Source organism: Taeniopygia guttata, chromosome 26, assembly GCF_048771995.1.
Source record: "Taeniopygia guttata chromosome 26, bTaeGut7.mat, whole genome shotgun sequence".
NCBI classification, from domain to species: Eukaryota; Metazoa; Chordata; class Aves; order Passeriformes; family Estrildidae; genus Taeniopygia; species Taeniopygia guttata.
In genome coordinates, this window is record NC_133051.1 from 183,633 (window position 1) to 210,442 (window position 26,810).

The following is a 26,810-nucleotide window of genomic DNA, read 5'->3' on the forward strand; positions in this document are numbered from 1 at the left end:
ATCAGCTCTGAGAAAGGCAGAGATGGGGCTGAAGTGGGAAGAGTTTCTGCCCAGGGATGTCCCTGTGCCAGGGCTCTGCAGGGCAGACAAACAGGTGGGCAAAGCTCAGAGGTCTCCTTGCCATCAGCCAGTGTCAATCTCCTGACTCTGACAGCGGGTGGTTCAGTGTTCAGACACCCTGCATGGCAAGGGCACCAACCCACAGTGATCAGTCTCAGTCTGATCAGATAATGTTGATATTCTGCCTTCAGCTCAATTTATTAACCCACTGTTCCTTTCTAACAAAATATCACATTGCTTGATTATGTCTCGGCTGACCATTTGCAAATGCCACCAGATATGGAGAACATGACACCATTGGCTTTTGCCAGGCACTGGAATCAGACAGTGTGTCACCCTCTGACAGGGGTACTGTAAAACCCCATTAATCAAATTGTGTATCAGTCACAAAAATTGAGGAGTAATTTGTCTAAGTCGAGGCTGGGCTCAATAACCATTTGGAGATGACTAAGTAATTAATCAATAATGTGTTCTCACCTTTTCATTTCCCTAGGTTCCTGTGACTTGCAGAGTGACTGGAAGATAACAGACAGTTGTCTGGTGGCTTCAGAAATGTTGGTTGGTGCTTACAGGGGAGTGGATTCAGTCATATTGTCTTTGCGGGAAATTTTAAACACTAATTTTGTCCCGTGGTGCTGGTGTACGCAATAATCCCATTGATCCATATTCATGTCCTCCCAGCCTTGCAGTTCCTGCACAGTTTTCACAACTCACAGAAAAAAGTCCTTACAGAACTGAGTATCCACAATATTTATTATTGCTGTTAATTAACATGGTCTCAGCCCCTGTAATAATCACAGGATTCCCTGTGTATTTAAGTATTATTGTATTTAAATAATTGATTGACTTAGAGCTCACTAATATGAATACCTCCAGGAGTGCTTAGTTGGATCATTACTTAATCCTGGCTCTGTGCACTATATCATGTTACCAATAAATCAATTTTGCATCTCTCTGCCCGCAAGATCTCACTCCTGATGGCTCAGGGGACCAGGCTGGCTGGGAGCATTGCAGAGAAGGCGACACGAGGGAGGTAGCCAGTCCTACTGCACAGGACTCCAGGGCGCTGGCTCCTGACTCACATGGGGAAGCTGAGAGCAGAGAAAAGCAAACCATTAGAAGGAAATGGAGCATGTGCTAATTTGTCTGTGTTTTCAGTTAGCAGGCATTTATTAGGGATGTCTGAGTTGCTCATATCCAGGTCAGCCTGGTAATATATTAACCTCTGGTGCCACGGACATGCACAGGAAAAAATCAAATGACAATTAACAGGGATTTTACACACTGCCCAAGGCACTTCTGACCATGCCCAGCACTGGCAGCTGGACGCACTGCTGGTTGCCACCATCCATCACTCTGACAAGGGAGAGATGCTGCGGCTCCTGGCTCTGGGGCTCTGGGCCAAACAGCAGAGGATTGGGACCCTTGTGAGACTGGGAACAGGGCACTGAGATGCCCATGAGGCAGATGAGAAGGGATTGAAACTATCCTGTCATGGGGAGCAGAGGATTGGGACCCCTCTGAGACAGGGACCGGGGCATTGGGAGCCCTGTGAAACAGGACGCAGAGGATCAGGACCCCCATGAGAGAGGAAGCAGGGGATGCTGAATGGGTCAGGAGAGTCAGTGCTGGATCACAGACTGAATGCTCCTGCAAATCTCAACTAAACCATACACATATTTTCATTTCTACCTATTTGACCCATGAACTAACTGCAAAATTTCTCTCTAATCCCTAGCAGATGAGCATCAGAACAGACCTGTGGTCCAGGCTAATCCCTTTATTATGAAGCAATGCTACAGAAATCAAAATACCAGCAGTAAGTCAGGGGATTAACAAGCTGGGCAATGCACAAATTAAATTGCATCCTCCCTCTCTGCTCTGCCCCAGCCAATGGCTCTTTTCCTGCTGTGGTCACTGCAGCTCCTCCAGCAGGAAAATAAGGCTAGAAATCCCTTTATAAAAATGAGTCTCTATTTAATCCCTGATCCAGGTAGTAAGCAGAGTCTGCCCAGGATGAACCCATGTCCGTGCATCCCCTCATATGTCTTTCTCTGTGATTCTGTGATTCTATGATGTGGCTTTGCCAAGCATGCAGGGACCAGATGTGGAGGTGGTGCTTGGGACTCTGGACTTTTCCTGCCAGCTTGGAATGGGACTCAGGCATTTTTGGGACTCAGGGGTTTGACTGCAGCCAGATGGAACATGGGCACTGCTCTCTGGTTCACTGCCACCTCTGCAGCTCTCCCTAGGCTGTCCTATGTCATGTGCCTCAGTGTGGCACAGATGGACTGACCCCAGGCAGAAGAAAATATGCAGCAGCAGAATTGTAGAACCGTGGAATGGTTTGGATTGAAGGAACCTTAAAGACCACCTTGTTCCACCCCTGTCATGGGCAAGGACACCTTCTACCAGACCAGATTGCTTCAAGGCCCGTCCAATGTGGCCTAGAACAATTCCAGGGTTGCAGGAGTCACAGCTTTTCTGGGCAACCTGTGCCAGTGTCTCACCATCCTGTTCAGCAGTGACAGCTCTAGGGCCAAATGGATCTGTGGGTTCTGCACCAGAGCCTCTGAAGAGGGCTGGGGTCTCCCAGGCAGCTGGCAGCAAGGGCCAGCATCTCTCATCCACACCAGAAAAATGGTGGGGTTCTTGGGGATGTCCTGTGCAGGGCCAGGACCTGGACACAATGATCCTTGTGGGTCCCTTCCAGCTCAGGATATTCTGTGATTCTGTGATCCCCAGGGATCAGGAGCCAGGCTGCTTGCAGCGGGGCCAGCTCTGCCCTGACCTTGCAGCATGGTTTCTGCCCTGACTGCCTTTACTGCACAGTAGCATCTAAATGAATCTTTTATTCATTCCCTTAAGAACATCTTCACAAGTGCACATTTGAATAAAACATGAGGATGCATTTTTGGAAGAGCCGTTTAATGCTTCCAACAGCCCCATCACAGTGCATTAACCAGAAAAAAGACTGTGCTGTAGCATTTTTATCTTAGTGAATGGACCCCCATGGCATGCAAGGCAATGGGGAAGGTGCCCATGGCCCCATGTCTCTATGGCCACATGTCCCCACATCCTGTTGGTGGGGCTGTGGCTGCTGTTGTCTTCTGTCCTGAGGGTGGGAGGGATGGCGCAGCATGTCTGGGTGCTGAAACCATTTGGTTCACATCCCCAAAACAGGGATATATCTACTTACAAACAAGCCAGAGGGGGAAAAAAACCAGTAGTTTCTTAGTGAAAGGTATTGGCAAATTATGAAAAAACCTGACCCACGTGCTCACGTCCAAATATACGAGTGCCAGAACAGCCACATGCACCTGCCACCTCTGTGAATCCTGTAAGCTGGATGAGACAGATTCTGCTTCTCATCTGATAAGCCAGTTCCAGGTGTCTCTATTCCTGAGCACAGCATGAGAGATGCACAGGAATGGTTTTGCATAGCTGAGATGATTCTAGCAAAAGTCTTTCTACTTCTGGAAAAAACAATTTTTTTCTTGTTTGAATTCATTGAAAAGGAGCAATAAAGCAAATGGGCAGAGAGGAGCAAGCAGAGCAACAGCAGGAGAGTGAAGGGGGCAGAGGTTATAGGGAACAGGAGCCAATTAAGCCTGAGAGGAGGAAATTTAGCACAGTCAGAGAAAATGCTCCTCCAGCCCTAAATTGGACTTCAACTCACCAGTGCAAGAAGCCACTGATGGTAGGTTGTCTGTGAGATATCATAGGAGCAACATTTGCAAAAGTCACAAGGTGAGAGCAAAGAACAGCAGAGCATCAGGGAAAGGGAGACAGCTTTTGGGGAAGAGGATAGACCAGATGTGGCCTGAATGCACCATGGCTGGGTGAAGGAAAAGGGCACCAAAGATGTGACCCTTGGAGGCATCACCTGCTTCTACAGTGACACAGAGCTCACCATCCAGGAGAGCACAGCAGCCCCAGCGTGGACAAGGTGAGGTCCCTGTGAACAGCCTCCCTTGGAAAGCTCCTATTGTGGAATAGCTTGGCATCACTTCTGACAGGTAGCACTGATTTATAAAGCAGAAATTAATGAGCTTGCTCTGCAATTTCACCTAATTTTGTCTCCCATTTCAATTTGCCATCTTTCAGCATAATGCTGGGTGGTTAATTATGTTTCCATCTTATTTCTTTGATAATACTGCACCTTGTACTGCTCAAAGGGTTTAATTTTACTTTTCATTTCACCTCCTAGCAGAGCTTTACATTTAGTCAGCTTGTAATTTGGAGGTATTTTATGCATTATGCTTGTAGTATTTGTAGGTAAAATGAAATCCTTGTCTTTTAATTCACCCTCTAATACTTCTCCACCATATCTTAATACAAAAGACTTTTTTCCTGAAGACTAATTGAATGGGGTGTAATTATAATATCCAGGGAGATGTACGTTAACTGTGACAGTTTCCTCTGACTAATCACCCCTTGGGCAACTTCAAATCTTGTCTCTGCAAGCTGCACAGATGTGCCGAGACGGAACTTGGCACAAGACTTCCCCACCAAGATGGGGACTTGGGCAGGGTGGATCTGGAGCCCTGACATGAGAGCTTGGGGTGTCCGAGCTGCTGATGCAGCTGCAGGGGTTGATTTGTCCTTCAGCGACCAGCAGCGTGGTCAGATGCAGAGAGAAGGGATCAGGGTGCCCGAGGTCACCGGGGACCATGCAGGTGGCACTGTTCCACTGAGGCAGTGAAGAGACAGGGCATCAAAGTCCTTGTCTCAGCCCAGAGATGTTCCCATCGCCATCACCCTCTTCCTCAATTTATTGCTCCTGCTAGGACTGTTTGTCTGCTCGGCCAAAGGAAAGCATTGAAGATACAGTGAGTGGAAGAAGGGCAGAGGACCAGAAGTTGCGGCAGCAGCATCCTTCCCTGGCTGCTCAGGAGTCAGAGGTAACACCAGCAGTCCTGCAGGCTGCAGCGTTTTCCTTGGAAACCTGCCAGGAGAGGAGCAGCGATTTGCAGTATTTGTGTACTCTGATGGTGTGATAGCAGCGAGGTCAGCACTCAGCAGAGACACCAAGGAGCTATTTCCTCACTAAACTGCAGTAAGTGAAAAATAAGCTTCAAGGGTGCCTATTATGCAGACAATAAAATGTTTTTATATCAATGTAGGTGTCAAGCTCACCACTTCTGCAGAGTGGATCCTTCACATTATGAGCCAGCTATGAAAATGCTCAGCCATGCAGGGATGTTCCCATTTACAGCCCGGTGTTTCCTACTGGAAATTACAGATCCCCACTCTGTATTCGACAGTCTAGTTTCTCAGAGGGCACAGGACTCCAAGTGGGAACCTTAAAATCACAGTCTGGCCTTTGGTAGGGGTAGCATCTTTGGGGACGTGGCACTGCAGCAGTGGGAGCTGCCACATAAAGGTGAAGCAACAGGATAAGAGAAGCTCCCAGCAAAGTATCTTGTAGAAATAAATGCACTTTTCTTTAGGACCACTGTGAGCCACTCAGCCTTTGCAGGCAACAACAGGCTTTCAGCTCTCCTCCAAAACCATCATTGCACAGCTGGTTGGAACTGGAATGGCCCGGGCAGAGTCCCCAGCCCCTTCACCTCGGATTCAGCAGCATGAGAAGCATTCCCAGAGCCTCCCTTTGCTGCTGAGTGAAAAGATCTTTTGCAGAGATTAAAATGAATTTATTATTTCACAATCTGGTATTTACATCACATCTGGAGAGGGTATTGCATACCCCATTACAAAAACTTCTCAGTAATGAGTCCTGTGCTGGGAACCAGGGCAGGAGGCAGGTGGCAGCAAACACACCAGTGACACCCTCACTCCATGGTCCTGACACCACCTCCAGCCCCTCCTGCACCAGCACATCCCCTGCAGTGTACCAGAGCAGCCCCAGAGTAGGGCTGGAGGTGTTGGTCCCACAGCCTCAGGGTCCCAAGCATCTGACATCGGGGGCACAGAGCTCACATTCTCCCCCACCCTGAGTGGCTGGTGTGTCCTAGAGTAGGTCATGAGCTCAGGGCCAGGAGTACATTTTTCTTTATTTTGGATTACTACAACAAAATCTAGCCTGGTCTGAGGCTCTGTCTGATGCTCCAGACACCCCAAAGCTGCTGACAGAGAGATCGCCTCACACAAGTCTGAAATTCAATTGCAAAAACAAGCAGAAACTCAGTGCCTGGGATTTGCACAGTGGAAAATGTTAAAATTGCAATCTGATTAATGCAATTACTGAGAAAGGAGATACCAGCAGCATGCACCATGGAGACATCTCACCACCCCTGGGAGCCAACAGGGTGTCAGGCAACCCTCTGACTACGCTGCCACATCTGCTGCATGTGGTCATAGCAGAAAGGCGGTGGGGCAGGGAAAGCCCAGACTCCGAGGGCAGAGTTCCTGACTGCAACTTGGATTCAGCATCTTGGGAGACAGGGAAAGGTGACTCACAGCAAGGATTTCAGCTATTCAGATTAAAGCCCATTTTGGAGGCCTGCTGCCTGTCAGTCTCTGCATTGTCAACCCTTATACAGTGGGAGTATTTTATTTAGGAGGATTAGAAAACAAGCCCATTTCTTGGTTGCTGAATGTGTCCACAGAAAAGGAGGAAACTGTGGAGTGATGGGATTCTGGCAGCTGCACTGGGATCCCTGCCTGCAGCCTCCAGGGAAGCTGGGGTGCAGCAGATGCTCTGATCCAGCAGCTGTCACAGTCCTGCTGATGGGTGCGGTGTGGTGGCCCTGGAGCATCCCACCTCTGCAGGCACTGGGCCACATCCTGCTGCTCACAGGAGCACCAGGACCCACAGCAAAGCTGCTCAGCCAGTGCCACGCTGCACAGAGACTATCGAGTGACCTGTGGAGGAGAGGAGAAATTATCCGATGCACCCAGCTGATTCCTCATCCATGAATTATCAGCAAACAGCCTCAAGAGGTGCAAATAAGATTGTCTCTTTACTTTCGTTTAATGGAGTGGCCATTCCAAATGTCACCTTAAGGATGGTTTGTGATTTTTGTGCTCGGGCTGCAGCTCCCACTGAGGGCTGTCTGCAGAGGGCACTGAGGTGCAAATCCAGCCCTTTTACACCATTCCAAAGTCACTAAAGTCATCCAAAGTTACCAGAAGTCCTTTTGAAAATACAGATCTGTGTTCCCAAACTGCCACCTCCCTAAGGAGGACATGGCACCCAAAAGGAGGTTGGCCATGGAGGGGTCTGCTGGATGAGGCAGGAGAGTAGAAGCTCCAGAGTCATACTCCCATTCCAGAGGGGAATGATCTCAGTGAGAATTCAAGACAGCAAAGCCAGAGTAGAGGCTTCGTGCTAAGTTAGTTGCTGAGGGAAACCAGTCAAACAACACTAAAAAAGACAACCAGCTCAATGTAATGCTGCAGTCACTGGTCAGTGATGGGTGCCCAGGGCTGAAGGAACCTTTTTGGATGTCCATAAAAACACTTCAGCCTGAAAGTGCTTTCTGTGCACAAAAGTAATAGCAGCAATGAAAAATCCTGACATTGCTTAATACAAAAATTTTATGGTGGGGGATGTGGGGCGAGGAAAATGAAAGCATAAGGAATAATTATACTCAACAGTATGACCAATGATTACAAAATTATGCATCTGATTAACCATGGCATATATGTAATTGCTAATGAGTTTGATAAGATTTTAATTACACCTTGTTCTTTGGGGCATTCAGCAAACCATGAAAATAATCATCGTGTAGTGCTCTGTCACAAATGATTGCCTCAGATGGGGAGCAGGGACAGATTCAGGGCTGTGCCACTGGGTTGGGAAGGGCAACGTGTGGCCCCGGAGCAGCGGGTGGTGCTGGGGCAACCTGGACACTCTGGGACCCCTGGGATGTTACACAGACACACCTAGGATGTCTGCTCAGGGCTGAGCCATCCAACATCCAAGGGCAGTACCTTGGTCGTCTTCACTTTGTTGCCACTGCTGCAGCTCCATCCCGAGAGGTCAGGCAGCACTTTGCATTCCTCCCCGTCGAGACATGGCTCCATCTGGCACCACCACTTCTGCAGCACGATGGAGGCTGGGGGAAAGGAGGGGATCAGCGGCCAGGCTGCAGCACAGGCTATGAGGACCAGCTCTGCCCACCTTTGGGTGACACCAGGAGATGCAGCCCCTCTCTCCAGCACAGCTCACAGCTCAGCCCTGGACAAGGAGCTTATCGTCACCTTCCTGGCCTCACCTGCTCCACCTGCCTCCAGAACACCCTCTTTTCTCTCACCATCCAAGGAAAAAAGACCAGTGTCCTTGCTCCTAGGGAGAGCAGTGCTGTTCAAGAACCTGTTTCAGGCTCCACTTACAGAGCAAAGGGATTGTCTCCTACCACTCTGTCCTAATAGGGTTTTGTGGTTCATGGCTCCAGTTTGGACAACCAGAGTGGGCTCTCTTTGGGAACAATATGATCTGAGCAGCTGGGAACAACAGGAGCCTTCCCTGATAATTTATTCTGGCATTACTTGGTGTTGCACAGAACTTCAGTCACAGGGCACTGGCTGTCAAACAAATCCATGCTGGCAGGGGCTGGCAGTGCTCCTGATGGCTCTTTGGTCATGGCAGATGATGGCATTCAATAAAACATACCGTTTGTATGATTGGTGCTCCTCACAGGCAAAAGTGCTGCATGGCTGGAATCGTATCCCTGCTTCCAGCTGTGGCAGCAGGGTGAGGAGACATGCAGGGATCGGTGCTGCAGACCTGACCCCAGCACCGTGATGCTGGAACCCCAGTAACTCCCACACAGCACACAGCCCAGGGCTGCACAGAGTGGAGTATCACATCACAGCCACCAGCTGAGTGAGTGCCCAATGAGAGAGTGTCCCCAGAATGTGCCCGCTTTCCCACTGCTCTGCTGCAGGATCCCAGGCAGGTCTCCTCTGTCAATGCCAGGGACATGGAAACCCCACACCTGTTTAACCCATGAAGATGAGGTCAGGGATTGAAAAGGAAGGGGCTGCACCATGGGGTACTCACCGTCCACGCAGGAGGGAGCCGCTCGTGTTGTCCCTGCCACCTGTCCTGGGAAACAGGAGCATTTCACCGTCTGGGAGCGCTCCTCGATCTTGTTCTTATTGCAGCACCGGTGAGCTGCGATGACTTCGCATGTGCCTGGCTCTACGTGCACTGGAAGAGAAACAGCCACCACGACATCTCAGAGAGCTCAGCCCATCTCCTGCCCACCGCCCTGGGCAACACTGCTGGGGTGAGCTGTGACCAAGGCACCAGGAGAGCCCAGTATGTGCAACGCTGTCCTGGCCTCTGGAATCACGCTCGGGGCTGCTGGTGATATGCAGGTGTCTGGGCCCAGCATCTTCCCAGCCCACCTGCGAGGAAAAGTGTGGTGCCTGCTCCACTCCTCTTATATCTGAGCTCTTAGTCCTAATTGCCCTCACACCCACAGCATCCTCCAAAATTCATCCCCTCTTGCCACGGCCAAGCCAAGAGCTTTATTGAAACTAATGAACACATTAGCTAATTGCAGCTGATAATGAGATGCGCTTTGCTACAAGAGGGGATGGTGCATTGTGCTGCTTTTGGCTTCAAGCAGAGCAGCACCACTTCTGACCACAGCTACAATCAGTGCCTCGGCCTCACCATCACCCACCCTCTGCCTGCAGAGGAAGGATCAGGATGGAGTTTCCACCCTGCAGCGGCAGAGAAATGTCACGGTGTTCATCAGCAATTCAAGCTGCTCTGCTGCTCCCCCTCCCAGTGCCATTAAAATATTAAAGAAAATAGCAGACTATTGTGTTGGCTGATCACCTCTGGGATCAGCGTTTAGAGCTGGTCAGCATCTCAAATCAGTGCTTCAGCTGGGTAATGGCCCACACAAGCACAATACAAATCAGCCAAAAAGGGCTGAGAGACTTCATTCCCACGACCCCAGAGATCCCTGCAGGTCCTGCTTAATGAGCACTGGAGGAGCAGCACAGAGCCACACATGGGCACATCCTGGGTCCCGTGGGTCACCGGGAATGGGCTTTTACTCCCTAGCAAAGAGGAGCCAAGCTAGGAAGAGGACAGGGAAGCTGCATTTCTGCAGTGTGGCATCCCAAAATGTCACAAGCAGGCATCAGGGCATTCCTGGTTGCTCCACGCCCTTGGCACAGAACGCCTCCCACATTCCGGAGTGCCCCCAGGAGCTGCCACCAGAGGAAAGGCTTGGAAAGAGGTACAAGCAGCACATGCAGGGCTGTGTGGAATGATTGCTGCTGCTGCTGCTGCTGCTGCTGCTGCTGCTGCTGCTGCTGCTGCTGCTGCTGCTGCTGCTGCTACAGGAACCTGTGAGCACGAGCCCTCGCTCAGCCCTCTCCCAGCAAATGAGGCTCCAGCAGTTGCTCGGACCCTGCATTTGCCTCATCCTACCCATGCTGTCACCGCTGCCAGCTCTGCCTCAGTCCTGGGCACTGCTGGAGCGTCCTGCTGGGGATGCCATCCCCTGCAGTGACACGAGGTCAGGGCCCAGGGCAGCTGACCTGTGTCATGGCAAGTGGCCCTGCAGACCCTGTCAGGTCCCCAAACTCGCCAACAAACACTGCCCAGCTTTCGGAATGCGGCCACTTTGCCTCTCCAAGGAAAGCCGAGGGAACGGGACCTCTCCCCCACCGCTGGGAGAAATCCCTTTGCCTTGCGGACATTTTTTCACATCCCTGCTTGGAAATGCTCTTCTAAGTGTAAAGGCCTGGCTTGTGGCAGCTGTGCATGGCTCCGCCAGCTTCCAGTCAAAGCACTCCCTGCCCTTCTGCTTCCACCACATCTGAGCACTGGATCCGGATGGGAGACAAAGAGCAGGATGTGAGGAGCTGCTCCAGGACACATCCCTGTGCCCGCACCACCACACACGGGCAGGATGGGTTATGCAATCACCATCTCTTTAATTTACTTCATTTACTGCTATTTCATGGTCATTTTCTTTTAATGAACACTTACTTTCATTTCTGTCCATAATAATCACACAATTATTATATGGAATATTTTGTAATAATATCTCTGGCCACAGGTTTTATCTTCTCTTTGAAATGCCATAGTAATTCCGCTTTAATAATGAATTCCATTCTTTATGTATACAGAAATGGTAGACTTCGGTGAAAGCTAAAAGGAAAGCAACTCTTTGCAGAACAAACATGACTGTTTTCCCCTTTCTTTATGCTTCATGGGATTTTTCAAATAATCTGAGAAAGAAGTAGAGATCCTTGGCATTGGCTGCCTATGAGCCCACGTTCCTATCACAATGTGGTCCAGGACCACAAGGAGTCACTCTTCCACCCCGTGCACCTCACCAGGGAATTTTCCACCCTTAAGTCTCAGTGTTCACAGGTAGTTACAGTTTGATTCATTTTCAGGAAAGCTTCATTAGCAGAGCTCTTCCCGGGAGGGCTGCCCAGGCAACCCCTCCGCTGCCTTGCAGTCCTGCTCTTCTGCTGCTCATTTTCAGCTAATTTTAAAAGGTTCAGCCGAGGGAGAGTCAGGCAGAACTGAGAAATCGGTCATTACAACCATGCAATAGCAGTTTGCTAACGTGTCAAAGCCCTTTTAATTTACTCGGAAAGGTGCAGCTCAGAGATAAAGAGAAATTTGACTCCCTCTGCCTTACTGCAGCTAGCTGAGTGTGGGGCACTGCAGCCTCAGAGTCCTTGCCCAGGAAGAGCTGCCTGTGTGGGGCAGGTACCCCACAGCCCCTGGCACAGCCTCACAGCCCCTGGCACAGCCCCACAGCCCCTGGCACAGCCCCACAGCCCCCTTGGGGCACACACAGCCTCACAGCAAGGGCCCTACTGATGACAGAGCTGAAGAAGCAGCACGCACCCCAGGAACCATCCTGCTCTCAGGCCACAAAATACTTCAATTTCCCTGAAGGTCTTAGAACTGTAGAATTAGAAACTGGTTAGGGTTGGAAAGGAGCTTAACAATCATCTTATTCCATGCCCTGCCATGGGCAGGGACACCTTCCACCCATCCAGCCTGGCCTTGAGCGCTTCCAGGAATGCATTCAAGGGCAGTCTATGCCACCACCCCCACAGAGAAGAATTTCTTCTGAACATCTAATCAAATCTTGTCTCCTTCCAGTTCAAAACCATTCTCCATTGCTCTGGCTTCTGACCATCTGGCACCCTGCCCTAGGACACGATGCCACTCCAGGTACCAGCCCCAGCCCTGGCAGCAGGACACAGCACATCCCCTTCCCGGGCCATGGCATCTGAGCAGAGGTGATGTGCCCATGGAAAGCTGGGCAAGGGCCATCCCAGCTGGCAAAATGCACCTCAGCTCCCACACACCAGATTCATTTGTTTCCCACCCCTGGCCCACAGGGAACATGAACCATGCCAGCCCCCAGCATTCACGTGAACACAGGAGCTTGGGGAGATGTAACTGAGAGCAAAGAAACCCCTCTGAGATGTAACTGAGAGCAAATAAACCCCTCTGCCTCAGATACAGTGATTTCCAAGATGCCAGCAGGAGACACCGCTGCTTCCTCGCTGCAGAGGAGATGAGCATCCCCACACGGAGGGACACCAGCAGGACAGTGGTGTGAGAGGCTCCCTGCCATGTGAGAGGCTCCCTGCCATGTGAGAGGCTCCCTGCCACACGGGGTTTTCACCTCCTAGGCCTGGGAAGTGCAAGCAGAGTCTGAGCCCACCTGCAGTGCGAGCAACGGGCTCCAGAGCTCCCTGCAGCTGCTTCTCCTTTTGCTGAGCAGCAGGGAACTTGGAACAAAACACATATCAGATGAATGGTGTGTTTAACACCGGCAGCAGGAAACCTCCCAAGAGCCTGGGATAAGTTCCAGAGCTTCTGGCATGCTTCTCCCTCCCATTTAACTGGTATTTCCCCACTGGAACCCTTTTTTAAAAGACACAGCTTATCTCATGGAACCATGAAGGATTGTAAGAGCAAAAGGCTTTTGAATCCTGCTTGCAAAAATAAAATAAAAATGCTGTCCTACTCTGAGTGACCTTTAAATGAGCAGCAGAACATGGGGTTTTTATGGCATAACCTGAAATGACACATTTGAGTGTCTCAGGGAGCGTGGGCACCACTCCACATGCTCAGTGTAAAATACTGCTTGCTGGTGGAGAGCTACAAAATGAAGAGAAGCTGGATGCATCTAAGTGCCAGGCAATGCCCAGAGAACTTCATTTCCCAAAAGAAAAAAATCTCAGCTGACTTAAATGTCTTTTTACTTCTGCTTCAGGTTGAGTGATGAGCATAAAGGCAAAGACAGCCCTTTGGGTATCAGCTTTAGAAGATGCTGGGGCCACCTTTGTGGGAGCTGGATCCAGACGTTCCAGCCTTGTTCATCACAAAGACCTCACTCTGTTACAAAGGGGATTAAACTGCTGGTGAATCATTCTTCACCAAGGAGTCTCCTATTCTGTTTCCAAATGACTGTGCTTGATTCATGTGGCTCTTTAAATCCAACCACATTCTGCAGGAAGCAGTGCTTTGCTTGGACAAAGCAGCATCTCCATGTGCTGGGTGGGCACAAGGGATCTCAGGCACATGGTCTGATTTGTGTTCAGGGCCAGGAGCTGGAATTAATGATCCTTGGAGACCTCTTCCAACTCGAGATATTCTATAATTCTATTATCAGTCCTGGTTGCCACAGTCAGATGTGTCCCTGGACAGCAAACAGGGTTTGCATATGGACTCTCTTTTCAAGAAATGTTTGAGGTCACAATTAAAGACCTTCCTCTGCTATTGATAATTTTTAGGTGGTTCTACCTGTGAGTAAACACAATTCTTTCATGGGATGAAAGCTCTGGATGTATCTGTCCCTCAGCATCTCTGACTCTGGGGGTCTCAAGCATCAGTGACACAGTTATCCCTGTTCAACTCCACACAGAAACAGAACTGCAGCTTCCTTGGACACAAATGTCACTGCCACTGAGAATGCAGCATTATGTTTCAAACATAACCTCACTGAAAACTGTCCCAAATGCAACACCAACAGGAGAGTAAAGCCCATGAACTCAACAAGTACACAAAGAATTCTTGTTTTGAGACCATGGAAACCCAGCCCAAGAGATGAGGCAGTCACAGGAAGTTCTTACAATATCAGGAAACCAGGATGGGCAAAGAGAAACTCTGTTCACAAAGACATAGACCAGGGTCAAACTTTTACGTGTTTGCTTATGGTCTGCCCTCTTTTCTGTGGATCAAATTTTCCTGAATAAAACCCACACCATTTGGTCTGCTGTGGATAAGTCTGTGAGAGCAAAAAATCCCTGACTCTGGGCCTGCTGGCACACAAATCCACGAGCCTAGCTGCTCACGGACAAGTGCGATTTATACATAATTCACACCTACCAGTACACCTGGGCATCTGCACTTCAAAGCTCAATGTGTTGCTGCTTTATTAATCCCAGGGGTGACTCTTCCCCAGAGAAGCAGCTCCCTACAAATGGATACCATGGAGGAGCAGGGCTCTCTGGCACTGGGATTGGGCAGGTTGAGTGAGCACTTAAGCTGCCAGCAGTGCCCATATCCCAGGTAAACCTGATTCAGTGCTGAAAAGTCATCCCAGAAAAAAACTGAAGAGTTTTCTCCCAGTTAGAATCACAGAATGGTTTAGGTTGAAAAGAAGCTTAAAGCTCATCTTGCTCCACTCCGTGCCATTACCAGGGCCACCTTCCACTAGACCAGGCTGCTCAGAGCCCTGTCCAACCTGATGGGGTATCCAGGGTGAGGAGAAGGGAAAGGCAGGTAGCTGCTGACTGATGGTGTGAGGGAGTCACTCCGGAAGATGTGTTTTGGCTTTAAACAATGTGGGTGGGGATTACAGGATTAGAACTGCTTTAAGTGTCAGGGAAAAATGACAGAAATAGGACAGGGTTAGGTGTGGAGTCAATCGAGAGTGAGAATGGTTTCAAATTACCCCCTATGTGCCCCTTCCAAGCACAGGCATATGAAACAGACAGCAGATGCCCTGGGATCCAAGTGTTCACCTGTGCTGCCAGGTACACAGCTCTGCCAGTGACTTCAGTACCACCAGCAACACCAGTACCACCAGTACCACCAGCATCCACCTCCCCATATGTCCTCCCACCATGCTCCAAGGAGCCCCCAGCCCTGGACCACCAGGTCCCCCCACTGGCCCATCAGGCTCCTGTGTGAGGGAGGATGGGCACAAAGGGCTGAGCACAGCGTCTCAGGTGCTTCTCTTCTCCAGACACAAACTTCAACCATGGATTCACAGAACCCCTCCAAAAATCACATCCATGCCACAAAGCAGCAATCCAACACTCAGAGAGGAAATTTCAAATTCACAGCTGGGAATAACAAATGAACATCTCAGAGCCACAATGATATTTTCCACCAAGATTTTCAGTTCTACATCACTTCACACTTGTTCTATCTTCCTAGATGATTTTTGCAACCAGGGCAAAACAAATTTTTATTTCTAGTAAGTGGAGAGTGGAGTGGAGAGCATCCACCACATAACAAGTGGGGCTTGTGATACTCATAGCAACTCAGGTGGAAAGATTTACACAGAGCAAGAATTACCCCAACAACAGGTCCACATAGATGTATCAGATGTATGTGTGGATCATTACATGTGTCTTAGATTTTGCTACAGAAATGAAGAAATTCCTTATTTAACTCCCCAGACCATCCCAACTCACCAAGCCACTGGTTTTAAATGCCCCACAATGAGTATTCACAACTTCTAACTCCCAGCAGCAGCTCCTACGGCTGTATGTTCCTACTCGTCTTGGAGGATCAGTCCCGGGAGCTTCCTGCACACGTGAACACTCCAAACACCAATCCAACAACTCTTACAGTGTATCGTGCCTCTTGGTATCTGTTTGCTGGATGCTGCCCCACACATTTGGCACACTCATCCTTGCTGCCCACATCCCAGAAAAAGGGAAGGACACTGAGCTCCCTGAGGCTGTCAGCATTTGGTGCCCAGAGAGATGCCCACCTGCTGCTGGTGTGCACCACAGCCTGAAACTCCTCCTCCCCCACCAAGAAATGTAAGACAGAACTTCACCAAGTAGCTCATCCCCATGTAACCCCCACCTCAGGCATCCCATGAAGACCCCCAAAGCACTGCCATTATCATGGGGACCCAGATGATTGCACAAGCATGTGACACATACAGCAAGGATCTTGCTCCCCTACCTGGATGGCTTCTGTGATGATGTGTGGAGGCCAGCGTCAGTCGTCCCCACAGCGTGGTAAGGCAGAGACTGAGCACGAAAACCCATTTGCTCAGGCTCTGTATATCTCTCTCACTCATTCTACCGAAAACAAGAAGAGATATGTGGAGGAAGAGGGACTGAGGAGGGCTGGGAGGTGCAGATCTACTCACCAATGTTCCTGCACGCAGTGGTATGACTCCTGAACGTTGTGAGGACTGGGGTGTCTGGCTGTGGGGACATGGCCCTGGGAGATGAAGGGATTCACCCACCACCCTCAGATGACCTCAGACTTCATCAGCAGCATAGGCCATCTCAGCAGGACAGAAAGAGATCCCACCAGCAGGAGTACAGGTGAGTGATGGTTACCTTTTACTGGTGATTCACGGTCACATCTGTGCATCTGCCAACCTCAGGTGGGTCAGGTCTTTGCAAGGAGCAGACATCAGCACATCTGAAAGGAGAAAGAAGAACATGGGCAGTGATATCTGCCATCAGTGTGCGCCGCTGTGTCTCTGGGAGTGGCTGGGGACACCTGGGAGTTTCACCAGCCCCACTTCAGGACACAAACTCAGGTCCATAAGCCTGTGTCCATTGCACCACTGAAACTTCTCCAGGAGATCAGGGCATAACCCTGCTCACCCCTTTGAACAGCAGGACCTGCAGAGCTGCTCATGATTTTTACTGAGAGCTGAGAGCACAAAACCAGGTCCTTTATAGTAGGTTATTAAAGCAGATGACAAACACTAAATGCACAACCAGTGTGTGTGGGAAGAGCCAGAGTACATAAGCAGCAAGTCATTTCAGGTTTTGCCTTTTCTGTGCGTGGTTATGTGCTGTTATTGTCCTTGTGTCACTGAGGTCCCTTGCAGTGATGCCCAAGGCTTGGCATTTGTGAACCACCTGCTGACAAACAGGAGGATGGGCTGATCCCGCTGGATGTCCCGAGGCCAGGACCCCACAGGAAGCCAAGGAACGGGGCAGCTGATTGCCCGTGGGATGCACGGAGGCCCTGGCAGCACCAGGACCTGCAGTCTGCTCTCCCAGCACATCACCTTCCTCTGGGGCTGCTCTGCCTTCCAGCACTGACGCCAAATTCATGCAACCACACACTCAAAACTGCATCAGCTACCCCTGGACACACCGAGAATCTCTCTTGGCACCACACTTGTACCACTCCCACTCCATGCAGCACATGCTGGGAAGAAGCCAAGTTTTACATCATCTAAAGCTCCTAGGGAAAAATGTAAGTCCCAAAGGGTTTTGCATTTTACTGCTGAGTTCTTTAAATATGTTCTCTTCACTATTTACAGCCACAGCCCTTCAGATGGGAACAGCTCCAGCGCTCTGCAGGCAGCGGCAGCAACAGCGATGTCACTGCTTGGCGTCTGCCAAGTGACGTGGTGACCTCCCAGCCTCTGTTATCACCTGCTGGGGTCTAACCAGGTCCAGCAAATAACTATGTCCCCCATAAAATTTTTGTGCTGGATCATAACTGACTAACAAGACACCACAAAGACAAGTGGTGGTGACACTGAGGTTGGGGAGTGCTGCTAGGGCCAGCAGCAGGTGCCAGGGTACCCTGCCCTGTGCCAAACTTGCACCCACAGTCCTCTCCATGGGCACAGCAAAATTCCAGCAGTGCACTGGACAAACCCACACCTCTCAGAGAAGAAATATTCAATTTTCAACCATGTTTGAAATTTCTGTCTGCTCTGGACCATGAGACAGTGAAACCACAGACTCCTCTAATGAAGAGCAAGAACACAATATACTGGCATTTTTAATCAAAATGAAGTTATTTGAAGAGGTAAAAAGGACATTTCTTATTTGGAAGCATTTAAAAATGAATTTTCCTGTTTTAAACTGGCATTTCAAAATGAAAAATGCTTCATTCCAAATTAGTGATTTAAAGTGATATTTTGCACTTTGATTCTCCCATCTGGAAAAACAAAAATCAGAAAATGTCATCAAAAGTGTTGACATTTGCGCAGGAAGAAACCAAAGGTATATTGACAAAACCACGTATTTTATGCTAAAAAGAATTGAGAGGTAAGGAAATACTTTTAATTAATGCTGTGGGATGGTCAGCTTGGCCAGGAGCAGACTGAAGAGAGGCTGGCAGCATCCCACTTGCTGTCCTGACTCCATCCCTGCCCACTGGGTAATGAGGGGCTGCTCCTGCTCCAGCACCTCCAGTATGGCTCAATGTGCAAGAAAACCATTGCTCCTCGAGGTGATGTGGCGGGGCTGTAAGAATCTCTCCTGTAAACTCATATTTAGGTGATCTCTGATGTTCTGGCAGAATATGCTCTGCATGAGTCTCCTCAGAGGGGGATCATACAACAGCTGGTACTGCTGGAGTCCCTTTGGAGATGTGACAGCCCACTGTGTAAATACTGATGTCAGCTTAAAGCATGCACTATTTGCTCAGTGACAAAGCAAACAGCTCTCTCAGAGCCTTCACCTGAATCCAGAGGCAGTGAGTGCCACAGCACTGCATCCAGCAGGGAGTGCCCCACACCTGGGGCCACCCTGCCCAGCCACGCTGCGCCACGCAGGAGCCGTGTCCCAGCTGGACAAGCACAGAACAGTCTTGCCCCATGGTGGGGCACATCTAGCAGCCCAGATGTGAGGACAGCAGACACAATGCTGGTGCAACTTTTGCAACAGTGAGTCCCCAGCGCCAACAAACCTCCCATGTGCCTTCCAGCAGAGCAGCCAGGTCCTCACCAGGAGACCCTGGTTTCTTGGCTGCTGCTCCAGCTCCAGCTCCTGCTTCATGCAGGGAGCACAGCCCAGCTCCCAGGCACCAGGCCTGAGCCCCACAGCACACACCAGAGTCCTTCTGGAGGTGCCCATCCCCAGTTCATGCCCATGGGACCCTCCAGGCCATTTCAGTTTCCAGGAGACATTCCTAAACCTCTCAGCTGGACCAAAAACCAAGCACTCCACTGGCTGCTCCATCCCACAGAGGACAGCAACATGCTCCCAGGGCAAAGTATATTTAGCTCAGAAAGGCTGAGCTGTTTGCTATAGCCAAGGAAGCATAAATAAATTACTGTGTTATCAATAATGCAATCCACACTGTCCATGTCACACTGGGAAGGGAAGCCACTGAGCTGAGCAGGAGTCATGCTGGTGGCCAGGAGAGCCATGTGGCTCAGGGGAGCAGGAGGACATGGTGCATCCCCATGCTCCATGCTGGCAGAGCTCCCACTCATGCCCAAACTCTCATTAGAAAACACAGCTCCACAGAAATTGCTATTTTGACAGTTATCATCCTCCAGTGTCGTGAGATTACAACTACAAATGTTTGGTCTGACTTGAGATTTTTCAGCCTGGAATGTCAGTGAAATGAAGAGTGGTTTTCTGGCATGTCAAAACACTTAATTTTGATTGAAAACCTTGGTATTCTCCATTCTGTTGTGTGCTGTTTGGAATTTTGTGGATTTTTTCACTAACTAGCATTTTTTAGCTGCTTTTGCCTTTTGGGTCTGAGCTTGGGCCTGAAAGAACTGTCAAATTCCCCAATATCTCAGACTATCAGTCTCGGTTGCAACCAGTGTGTCAAGAGATGATGGTTCCTCTGTGAGGGTCCACGTCCCTCCGTGTAGGCACATGTGGGCATGGACCATCATCCACATGGAGCTTCATAGAGGTTCTCCAGCACAGACACACTACAGGAACAGCTCCCGGACAACGACCACTCTGCCTGTCACAGGACCACTCTGTCAGTCAATTTTCACGGACGTTTTTCTCCTCCTCCATTAAAGCCATATGTGGAATTGTGCCCCTCCAGCCAGGGTCTGCAGTTTGCTGGAGCACAGCCCAGTGTCCCACAGTGCTAACGGGGCTAATGAACAGGCCCCCAAGCAAAAGGGATGGCTGATGAGCAGGAGGAGGAGACTCCTGCTTCCCTGCCTTGGCACCCACAGCATGGACAAACTCATGACTCCAGTGGGACTGGCACAGCTCACGCACTCCTCTGAACCACTGAGCCTCTACTCGTGGTGATGGGGCCATCTGACCCGTGCCCATCCTGTGCCCCTTGAGCCACCCTGTGAGGGAGCTGGCTCTCAGTGCCACTGCCCTACTCCAGCCTGGCTGGAGGAGCTTCAGCAGAGAGAGAGGAAGCAGAGAAAGATTAAAGCCCCCCGTCCCATCCTGTCCTGCTCACGGCTTTGGCCACAGGGACAGCCGGTGCTGAAGGCAGCAGCAGTTGGGATCCATGGCCCCTTCCAGAGTAAAGGAGCATCCTTGGCTGCAAAATCTGGGATCTCTCCAGCAGTGCTTTGCCTCCCAGAAAGGCGAATAGCTTCACAGTGCTGGCAAAACAGCATTCGTGATGAGTCCACTCCCGGAGCCGGTGGCCGGCCAGGGCCCCACCGGGTCCAAGCGTCCCCACAGCCCGCAGGGACTGTGGCCGCCGCTGCTGTCGGAGTCACCGGTAGCGGGGAGCAGGGCAGAGCCGGCCCCGTTAAGTCACTGCAGGGGCCCTCCCGAGCCCCTCACCGGCATCGGGGAGCCCCGGCGGGCGGCAGGGGACCGGGACACGCGGGGACCGGGAAGCGGCGTACGGCGGTCGGGCAGAGCCGGGAGCGCCGGACCCCACGGCGGAGCCCTGGACCGGCATCCCGGTGCCGCCTGTGCTCGCTGGCACGCCGATCCCGGCGGCTCCCCAGCCCTCGTCGGGACTCAGCGTCCCCTCGGAGCGGCGCCGGGCCGGCGTTCGGCACCGCGGAGGGAGCCGCCCCGGGGCTGCCGGCTCGATCCCCCCGCCAAACTTTCCGCACGTACCTGCCGGTGGCCTCGGTGCGGGCGGGGCCCGACGCTGCCCATGGCCGGGGGCCGCTCCGCTCCGCCGGGTCAGCGCCGCCTCCGCGGGCCGCAGCCGCCGGGGGCCGCGGGCATCGCCGGGCGGCGGCGGCGGCGGCGGCGGCGGCAGCGGCAGCGGGGCTGGGCGGGGGCGGCGGGCGCGGAGCCGAGCGGAGCCCCGCGGACCCGGTGCCGGCGCGAAGGAGCGCAGCGCCGCCTGCTGCTGCTGCCGCCGCCCGGGACCGGCCCCGCGATGTCGGGCTGGCACCGGCACCGGCTGCTGCCGCCGTCCGGGACCGGCCCCGCGATGTCGGGCTGGCACCGCCGCCGGCACCGGCACCGGCTGTGCACCGAGCCGCTCGCCGCCGCCCCCGCCCGCGAGGGCGCTGCCCCGCCCTGGTCAGCCCCGGTGCCCGTCAAGGCTGTCGGTGAGGAGGAACAGGCAGAGAGGATTTACCGGAAAAATTATTTACGCACACAACCCCTTTCCCTCCCCCGCGACCTCCCAGAAAACAACGAGGGGGTGATGGCCCCGCGAGCTCCGGGGGATACGGAATGGTGCGGGGATGGACGGACAGCCAGACTGATTGCTGGCCCTGGCATTCTCCTCCTCAAAGGGTGAGCCTGGTCAGAACTAATTTACACAAAAACCAACTTTCCCTGCCAAAAAAGGTGTGATGGATCCGCGAGCACAGAGGGGTGCTGGATGGTGTGGGGATGGACAGACAGACAGATGGATCCACTCCTGCAGCCCTCAAAACGTGAGCCTGTCTTTGGTGTCAAACCACCATAACAGCTTTCCTGGAACTGAAATAGCGTCACCAGTCTGGATGGGGCTCTGCCGGAGCATCTCCCTGACACAGGGGACTCCAACACCTGGGACCACAACACCAACCTGGGCCAGTTCCTAAGCCCCAGGCAGCTCCGGGCTTGTCCAGAAAACCTCTCCTGGTGCCCCCAGGGCAGAGCTTTCGTGGCTCTTCTCACAACAGGCAGCAACAGACTTTAAAACACCAACAAACAGCAAGAACAAAGGTTGAATTTTCACAACTGTTGCCAGGAATTAGACCTGCAACCTCAGCACAGGTGAGATGAGAGGCTGAAGTTCCATGTACTCATTTTTCTTTGCTCAAACCTATTTGCACATCGATGAAAGCCTTTGGTTTCTGAACACAGCTCACGGCTTACTCCTGGACCTTCCAACCCACAGCTCAGTTGGAAGCATGGAAATATGTCCAAGACCAAGCTGAGTTACAGGTGAACAGTAGCTCTTCAGACAACTCACATGTGGACAGTCTGCAAATCTCCCAGCCATTTGCTTTCCATGGGATCCCAAAGCCTTTATGCATGCTCTCTCCCTTGCCCAGAATCCAGCCCTTGGGAAGGGCACTGCTGCGAGTCCCTGCCAAGTGCCACGTTGGGACCACTGGCAGCTTCCTCAGGGCCCAGACAGAGGGCAAGGCAGATGCCCTGCGGTGACCCACCTGCTCCTGGGGGAACCACATCCCCAAAAATTCACACAGGTGTCCAGGGAGAGTACCTCAGCCCTGACAAGATTAGGTTACTTTGCTATTTTGTCCCAGGAAATTGAGTTCCTTTCCCTCCTTTATAGAGTCAAAATTGCCATATGTTAAATTCCAATTAGTTAGACTTGGTTAATCAAAAGAAAAAGGAAAAGCTCTACAAGATTAACCCAAACCCCAGTAATAAGATATTAAGGAAATACAAGCATCCCATTCTTCAGATCAGAGGGTTTTAATAATAATGACAAAAATCAATCTGAAACTAAATTAAATCTGCTGTTTATATTCATCAGGTAATTTGATCGAGAGCCTGCCAATACAGGTCTCTAGTGCTGTGATAAGTAAATACAAACATACTACTTTCAGATCACAAAGTTTTAGTGGAACGATCAAGAGAAAATTAAATCAGAGCTATTTTCCATACCAGCCAAATTCCAATTAAATTAGGCCAGATTATTTAATAAGGAAGCCTACAAAACTCTAGCTCTTTATTGATGTAATGATGCAGAAATATAAACTTGTTGCTTTCCAGATCACAGTGTTAAATGCAAGGGAGGAATTAAGACTTCAGTAAAACTGGTTTAATTTAAATTCAGCTGGAAGTAACACAGAAATTCCTTCTCATCATCATCCTGACTTCTTATTAAGTGTTCAGCAGCAGCCTTCAGCCTTGCTCTCTTCCCTGGCTGTGACTCCTCAAGCAGCCCAGACTTTACTGCATGAAGGGACCCAAGTTTCCAGTTTCCACAACAAGCCAAGTCTGGAAAGCAAAGGAACTGCCCAAGAAAACCCTCGAAACATTTCCTGATGTATCCTTAGTGATAAATCCTGCTCCCGTGTAATAAATCTGTCACACACACACCTGGAATCCTTCTGTACCTTCCAGGTCAGCAACCAGCTTTTTTTCTTTTTTGGAGAGAAAACTCATGGATTGGGGTTTGAGGTACAAAAAGGGTTAGGGGCAAATGGTTATGCAAAAGCAGATGGACATGTCAGCAGGCTTCAAATGCTCAGTGCAGTAAACTTATCTGCAGCTGCTAATAGGCAGAAGGGTACAAATTATTTTATTAAAGCTGCAAAAAGCAGAACTCCTGACATTTTATTCCTGGGGAAGATATATCACACCCTATTTTCAGTGGATCACTGAATTAAGATTCAAGTTTATTTATTCCCCTCATCTGATGAGGCCCCAGTGCCTCCAGGCTGCCTCAGCACCAAGTACCTACCTCCAAGGATTTTGTTCCCTTTTCCAAAAGTTTTGCTGACAACAGGGCATTTCAGTAGATTCCCAGCCTGTCAAAACAGCAGTCCAGGGAGAGGATCTCTGGGAAGCCTGGGCACTGCTGCAAAAGCAGGGGGAAGTCCTGCTCCCTGGATCCTCTGGAAAGTGGGTCTGAGCTTCCAAATTGAAAAGTCCCCCAAAGGCTCCATAAATTCCAGTAAGTGTTACTGTTAAGCATTTATTCTTCTTCTGTATTTCTACTGTCAGGTAATATTAAATGGGACCAGGAAGCTCATGACGATTTTGAGAGCAGAATTGTGAATGAAGACCCCTTGGGAGATATGAAAATTGTATGGAAGACTTTGAAGCCGCGGAGGGGAAAAGCTAAGTGACCCAAGGAGGTTAATGTGCCCCCTTCCCCCCTCTCCTTTGCAGGAGGAAAAGGGTAAAACCCTCTGAGAATCTGCACCAAATCCAGGTCATCTGCTCTGCAAAACACTGATGTACTCACCTGCAGAGAGGTCACAGACATACCCAGAGGAGCAGTGCTCCAAAGCCTTCTCTGCACTCCAGCAGAAACAGACAGGGAATAAAGATGTGTGGTTGCAATCAAATTATCCCTTAGAAGAAATAACAATAAATGCTGAACTTCCCAATTACAAGGGACATACAAACCTTGGAAACCATTAAGAACCACTCCTTCTGTTGATGAATTATCCAGAGTGCACAGAGCTATTTGCTGAGCTTCACTGTACCATGCTAATTATAAATTAATATATTACTCATTACACAGTCAGGCTCTACCATCAGCTGCAAAGAGCCTGTTTTAAAACATCCTCTGGTATTTTTATGGTCTAGATGTTTAATTTACTTCTGTTCTGGCTTAAATGCAACCAACATGTCATTCTTTCACAAAGAAATATCCCTGGCTCCATCCTACCTCCTCTGGGGCTCAGTAACATAGATGAAAGATGAAACTTAGAAAGGCTTTTTCAATGCTAAGCACTTGCATGAAAAATTAACTAAAATAGCATAATTTAAGACTAGTTCCTGTGTTACTGATTTTTAAATCACTGTTTATCATGGCAGCATGCTGGATTCACCTGAATCTGTGCCCAGGGAAGGTAAGTACCTGACACCCCCATGCTCAGGGGTGACTTTGGGTGAGATGGGGAGACAGGGAAAGCATGAGCGTCCCAGGCAGGACTCCCAGAGGGATGGGAAGAGCGAAGGGCAGAGCTGCTGGCATCCAAAGTGGCTGTTTATTGGCATTAGTCTGACTCAGTCTACAACATCTGCATCCCCAGGCCCTGTGCCAGTCAACCTTGTGAAGAGGAACTTCAGCCTCGAAGATAAGGAGAAAACTTTACATGGATCTGTCTGGCAGGATGAATAGGGGGAAATGGAGCCCTCTTTCTTGGAAAACAGTCTTTAACACTGCATTGTTTCAGGGAGCATTCCTGCAGGAACATGTTTATTTGTCAGACTATTCTTTCCATGCTGTGCTCAACATAACAGAAACAACAAATATCAAGAGGGTCACAGAAGTGAGTCTGGAAACTGTCAATTCCTTCTTTCCAAGGAAAGCATGCTGGTGACTCAGCAGTACAGGGCAGATTGGCAGTCTTACAGCGGGGAGACACATTCGTTGGAGAATCCAGTGATTTTCAGCCTTAATAGCATGATGATATTGCACTCAGAATATCTAAGAGCACCCCATGCGTGACCAGCATCTGGACAAGGATACTGTGAGGGGAAGGAATCAGGAGCTGAGGAGAGGACCCAGGAATGTCCACGAATGACCCACGGAGAAGAACTAGAGGGATGCCGGCCTCAGGCTGGAAGGGCTGGTTTGGAAGGGACTTTAAAGATCAATATTTCCAACCCCCCCAGAAGGAACCTTAAAGATAACCTAGTTCTACCATGGGCAGGGATGCTGCCCACTAGACCAGGTCCTGAAGGGTACTGAAAGAGCTTTGAAGTGTCCCGAAGACCTTAAATCTTGGGATTAGAAGGTGGGAATACAGGTACCACTGAGTCACTTCTGTACTGTGATCCTAATAATCCGGTACAGTTTGAAGATCTCTGGCTGAAGTTGGCTAAAGCCTGGAGGGCTCTCAGTTCTGCTTCTGCTTGTCAGTTACAATGCAAAAACACTGTGTTCACAGGAATCGGTGGTTCCTCTGTGAAACTGAGGCACTGGGGCACACGAATTTTAAGAAACAGACTCAATTTTGCTTTACAGTAGGCAAGTATTATGTTTTTTTTGTTTTGTTTTGGTGGTTTTTTTTTTGGGTTTTTTTTGTTGTTTTTTTTTTTTTTTTTTTTTTTTTTTTTCTGTCACAGGAGCCCAGAGGCAGGGAGGTGCTAAGGTCACGCTGTGCAAGTGATGGTGTTTACGCTGGCGACTCTTCCCCTCCCAGCCAGGGAGGATGTGTTGTTCTGCATCCTGCTCACGCTGGAGCGAAGCATCCTGGGTGAAAGGGAGGGAGAGGTTCGGCTTTCAGCCCTCTCACGGTACGTCCGTCCCTGCTCCTCCGCAGGCTGCGGGTTATTAATAGCCCGGAATGGCCGCGCGTGGGCTGATGAGCGCGACACGGGCGACAAAGCGCCCGGCGCTGGACGGGGATTTTGTCCCGGAGCAGCTGGCGGAATCTTGGGACGATCCAGTTAGCAAACTTACCTGTCGGCAAAACGCGTGGACAGGGCCAGCCTGTTCCCCCGCAGCCCCACCTCCAGCCGGGAAAAGACTTTCCCAGGGCATTTTCTGCGCTGGAATGGTTCGTGTCCCGGGGCTCCCGGCTGGCAGAGCACGTCCCTCGTCGGGAGATCTCGACCTCCACCTGCACCCGCCTGCGGGATAACGGCGGGGGGGGTCATTACCGGGAGGGGTCGTTCTCGGCCGGCTGCGGGAGATCCGCGTACGCGCTGCGGTGCTGAACTGCCGCGCCTGCGGGAATTCCCCCCCCGTGCCGCGGCGGGCGGAGCGGGGCGGGGCGGCGGGCTGGGCTCGGTTCGGCTCGGCTCGGCTCGGCTCGGCTCGGCTC

General features: G+C 50.7%; 1 protein-coding gene across 7 annotated transcripts; it reads right to left on the reverse strand.

Moving 5' to 3' along the window:
• Positions 1 to 795: 795 nt before the first annotated feature.
• On the reverse strand, positions 796 to 26,722 carry TAFA3 (TAFA chemokine like family member 3). 7 transcript variants are annotated; one of them, XM_032753099.3, is made up of 7 exons: positions 21,001 to 21,356; positions 16,570 to 16,654; positions 16,374 to 16,447; positions 16,184 to 16,302; positions 9,032 to 9,181; positions 7,960 to 8,084; positions 796 to 1,151 (listed from the first exon to the last, which is right to left on the reverse strand). In XM_032753099.3, the coding sequence occupies exons 4-7, from the start codon at positions 16,299 to 16,301 to the stop codon at positions 1,104 to 1,106; spliced, it is 441 nt and encodes a 146-aa protein (XP_032608990.1). In that variant the 5' UTR covers position 16,302; positions 16,374 to 16,447; positions 16,570 to 16,654; positions 21,001 to 21,356; the 3' UTR covers positions 796 to 1,103. The 7 variants fall into 7 exon arrangements, with proteins under 7 accessions (XP_032608990.1, XP_032608989.1, XP_032608991.1 ...); XM_032753098.3 differs by lacking the exon at positions 16,374 to 16,447 and having other exon boundaries at positions 21,001 to 21,351; XM_032753100.3 differs by lacking the exon at positions 21,001 to 21,356 and having other exon boundaries at positions 16,374 to 16,431.
• Positions 26,723 to 26,810: the final 88 nt, after the last annotated feature.

Bases quoted from the DNA above. Each gene is read 5' to 3' on its own strand.
- TAFA3 (XM_032753099.3), bottom strand. From the start codon at position 16,301: ATGAGTGAGAGAGATATACAGAGCCTGAGCAAATGGGTTTTCGTGCTC. The intron at 9,182-16,183 runs GTAGGGGAGCAA...TTTCTCTTCCAG, and splicing joins TCATCACAGAAGCCATCCAG to TGCACGTAGAGCCAGGCACA. The intron at 8,085-9,031 runs GTGAGTACCCCA...CCTTTCCCCCAG, and splicing joins GGCTCCCTCCTGCGTGGACG to CCTCCATCGTGCTGCAGAAG.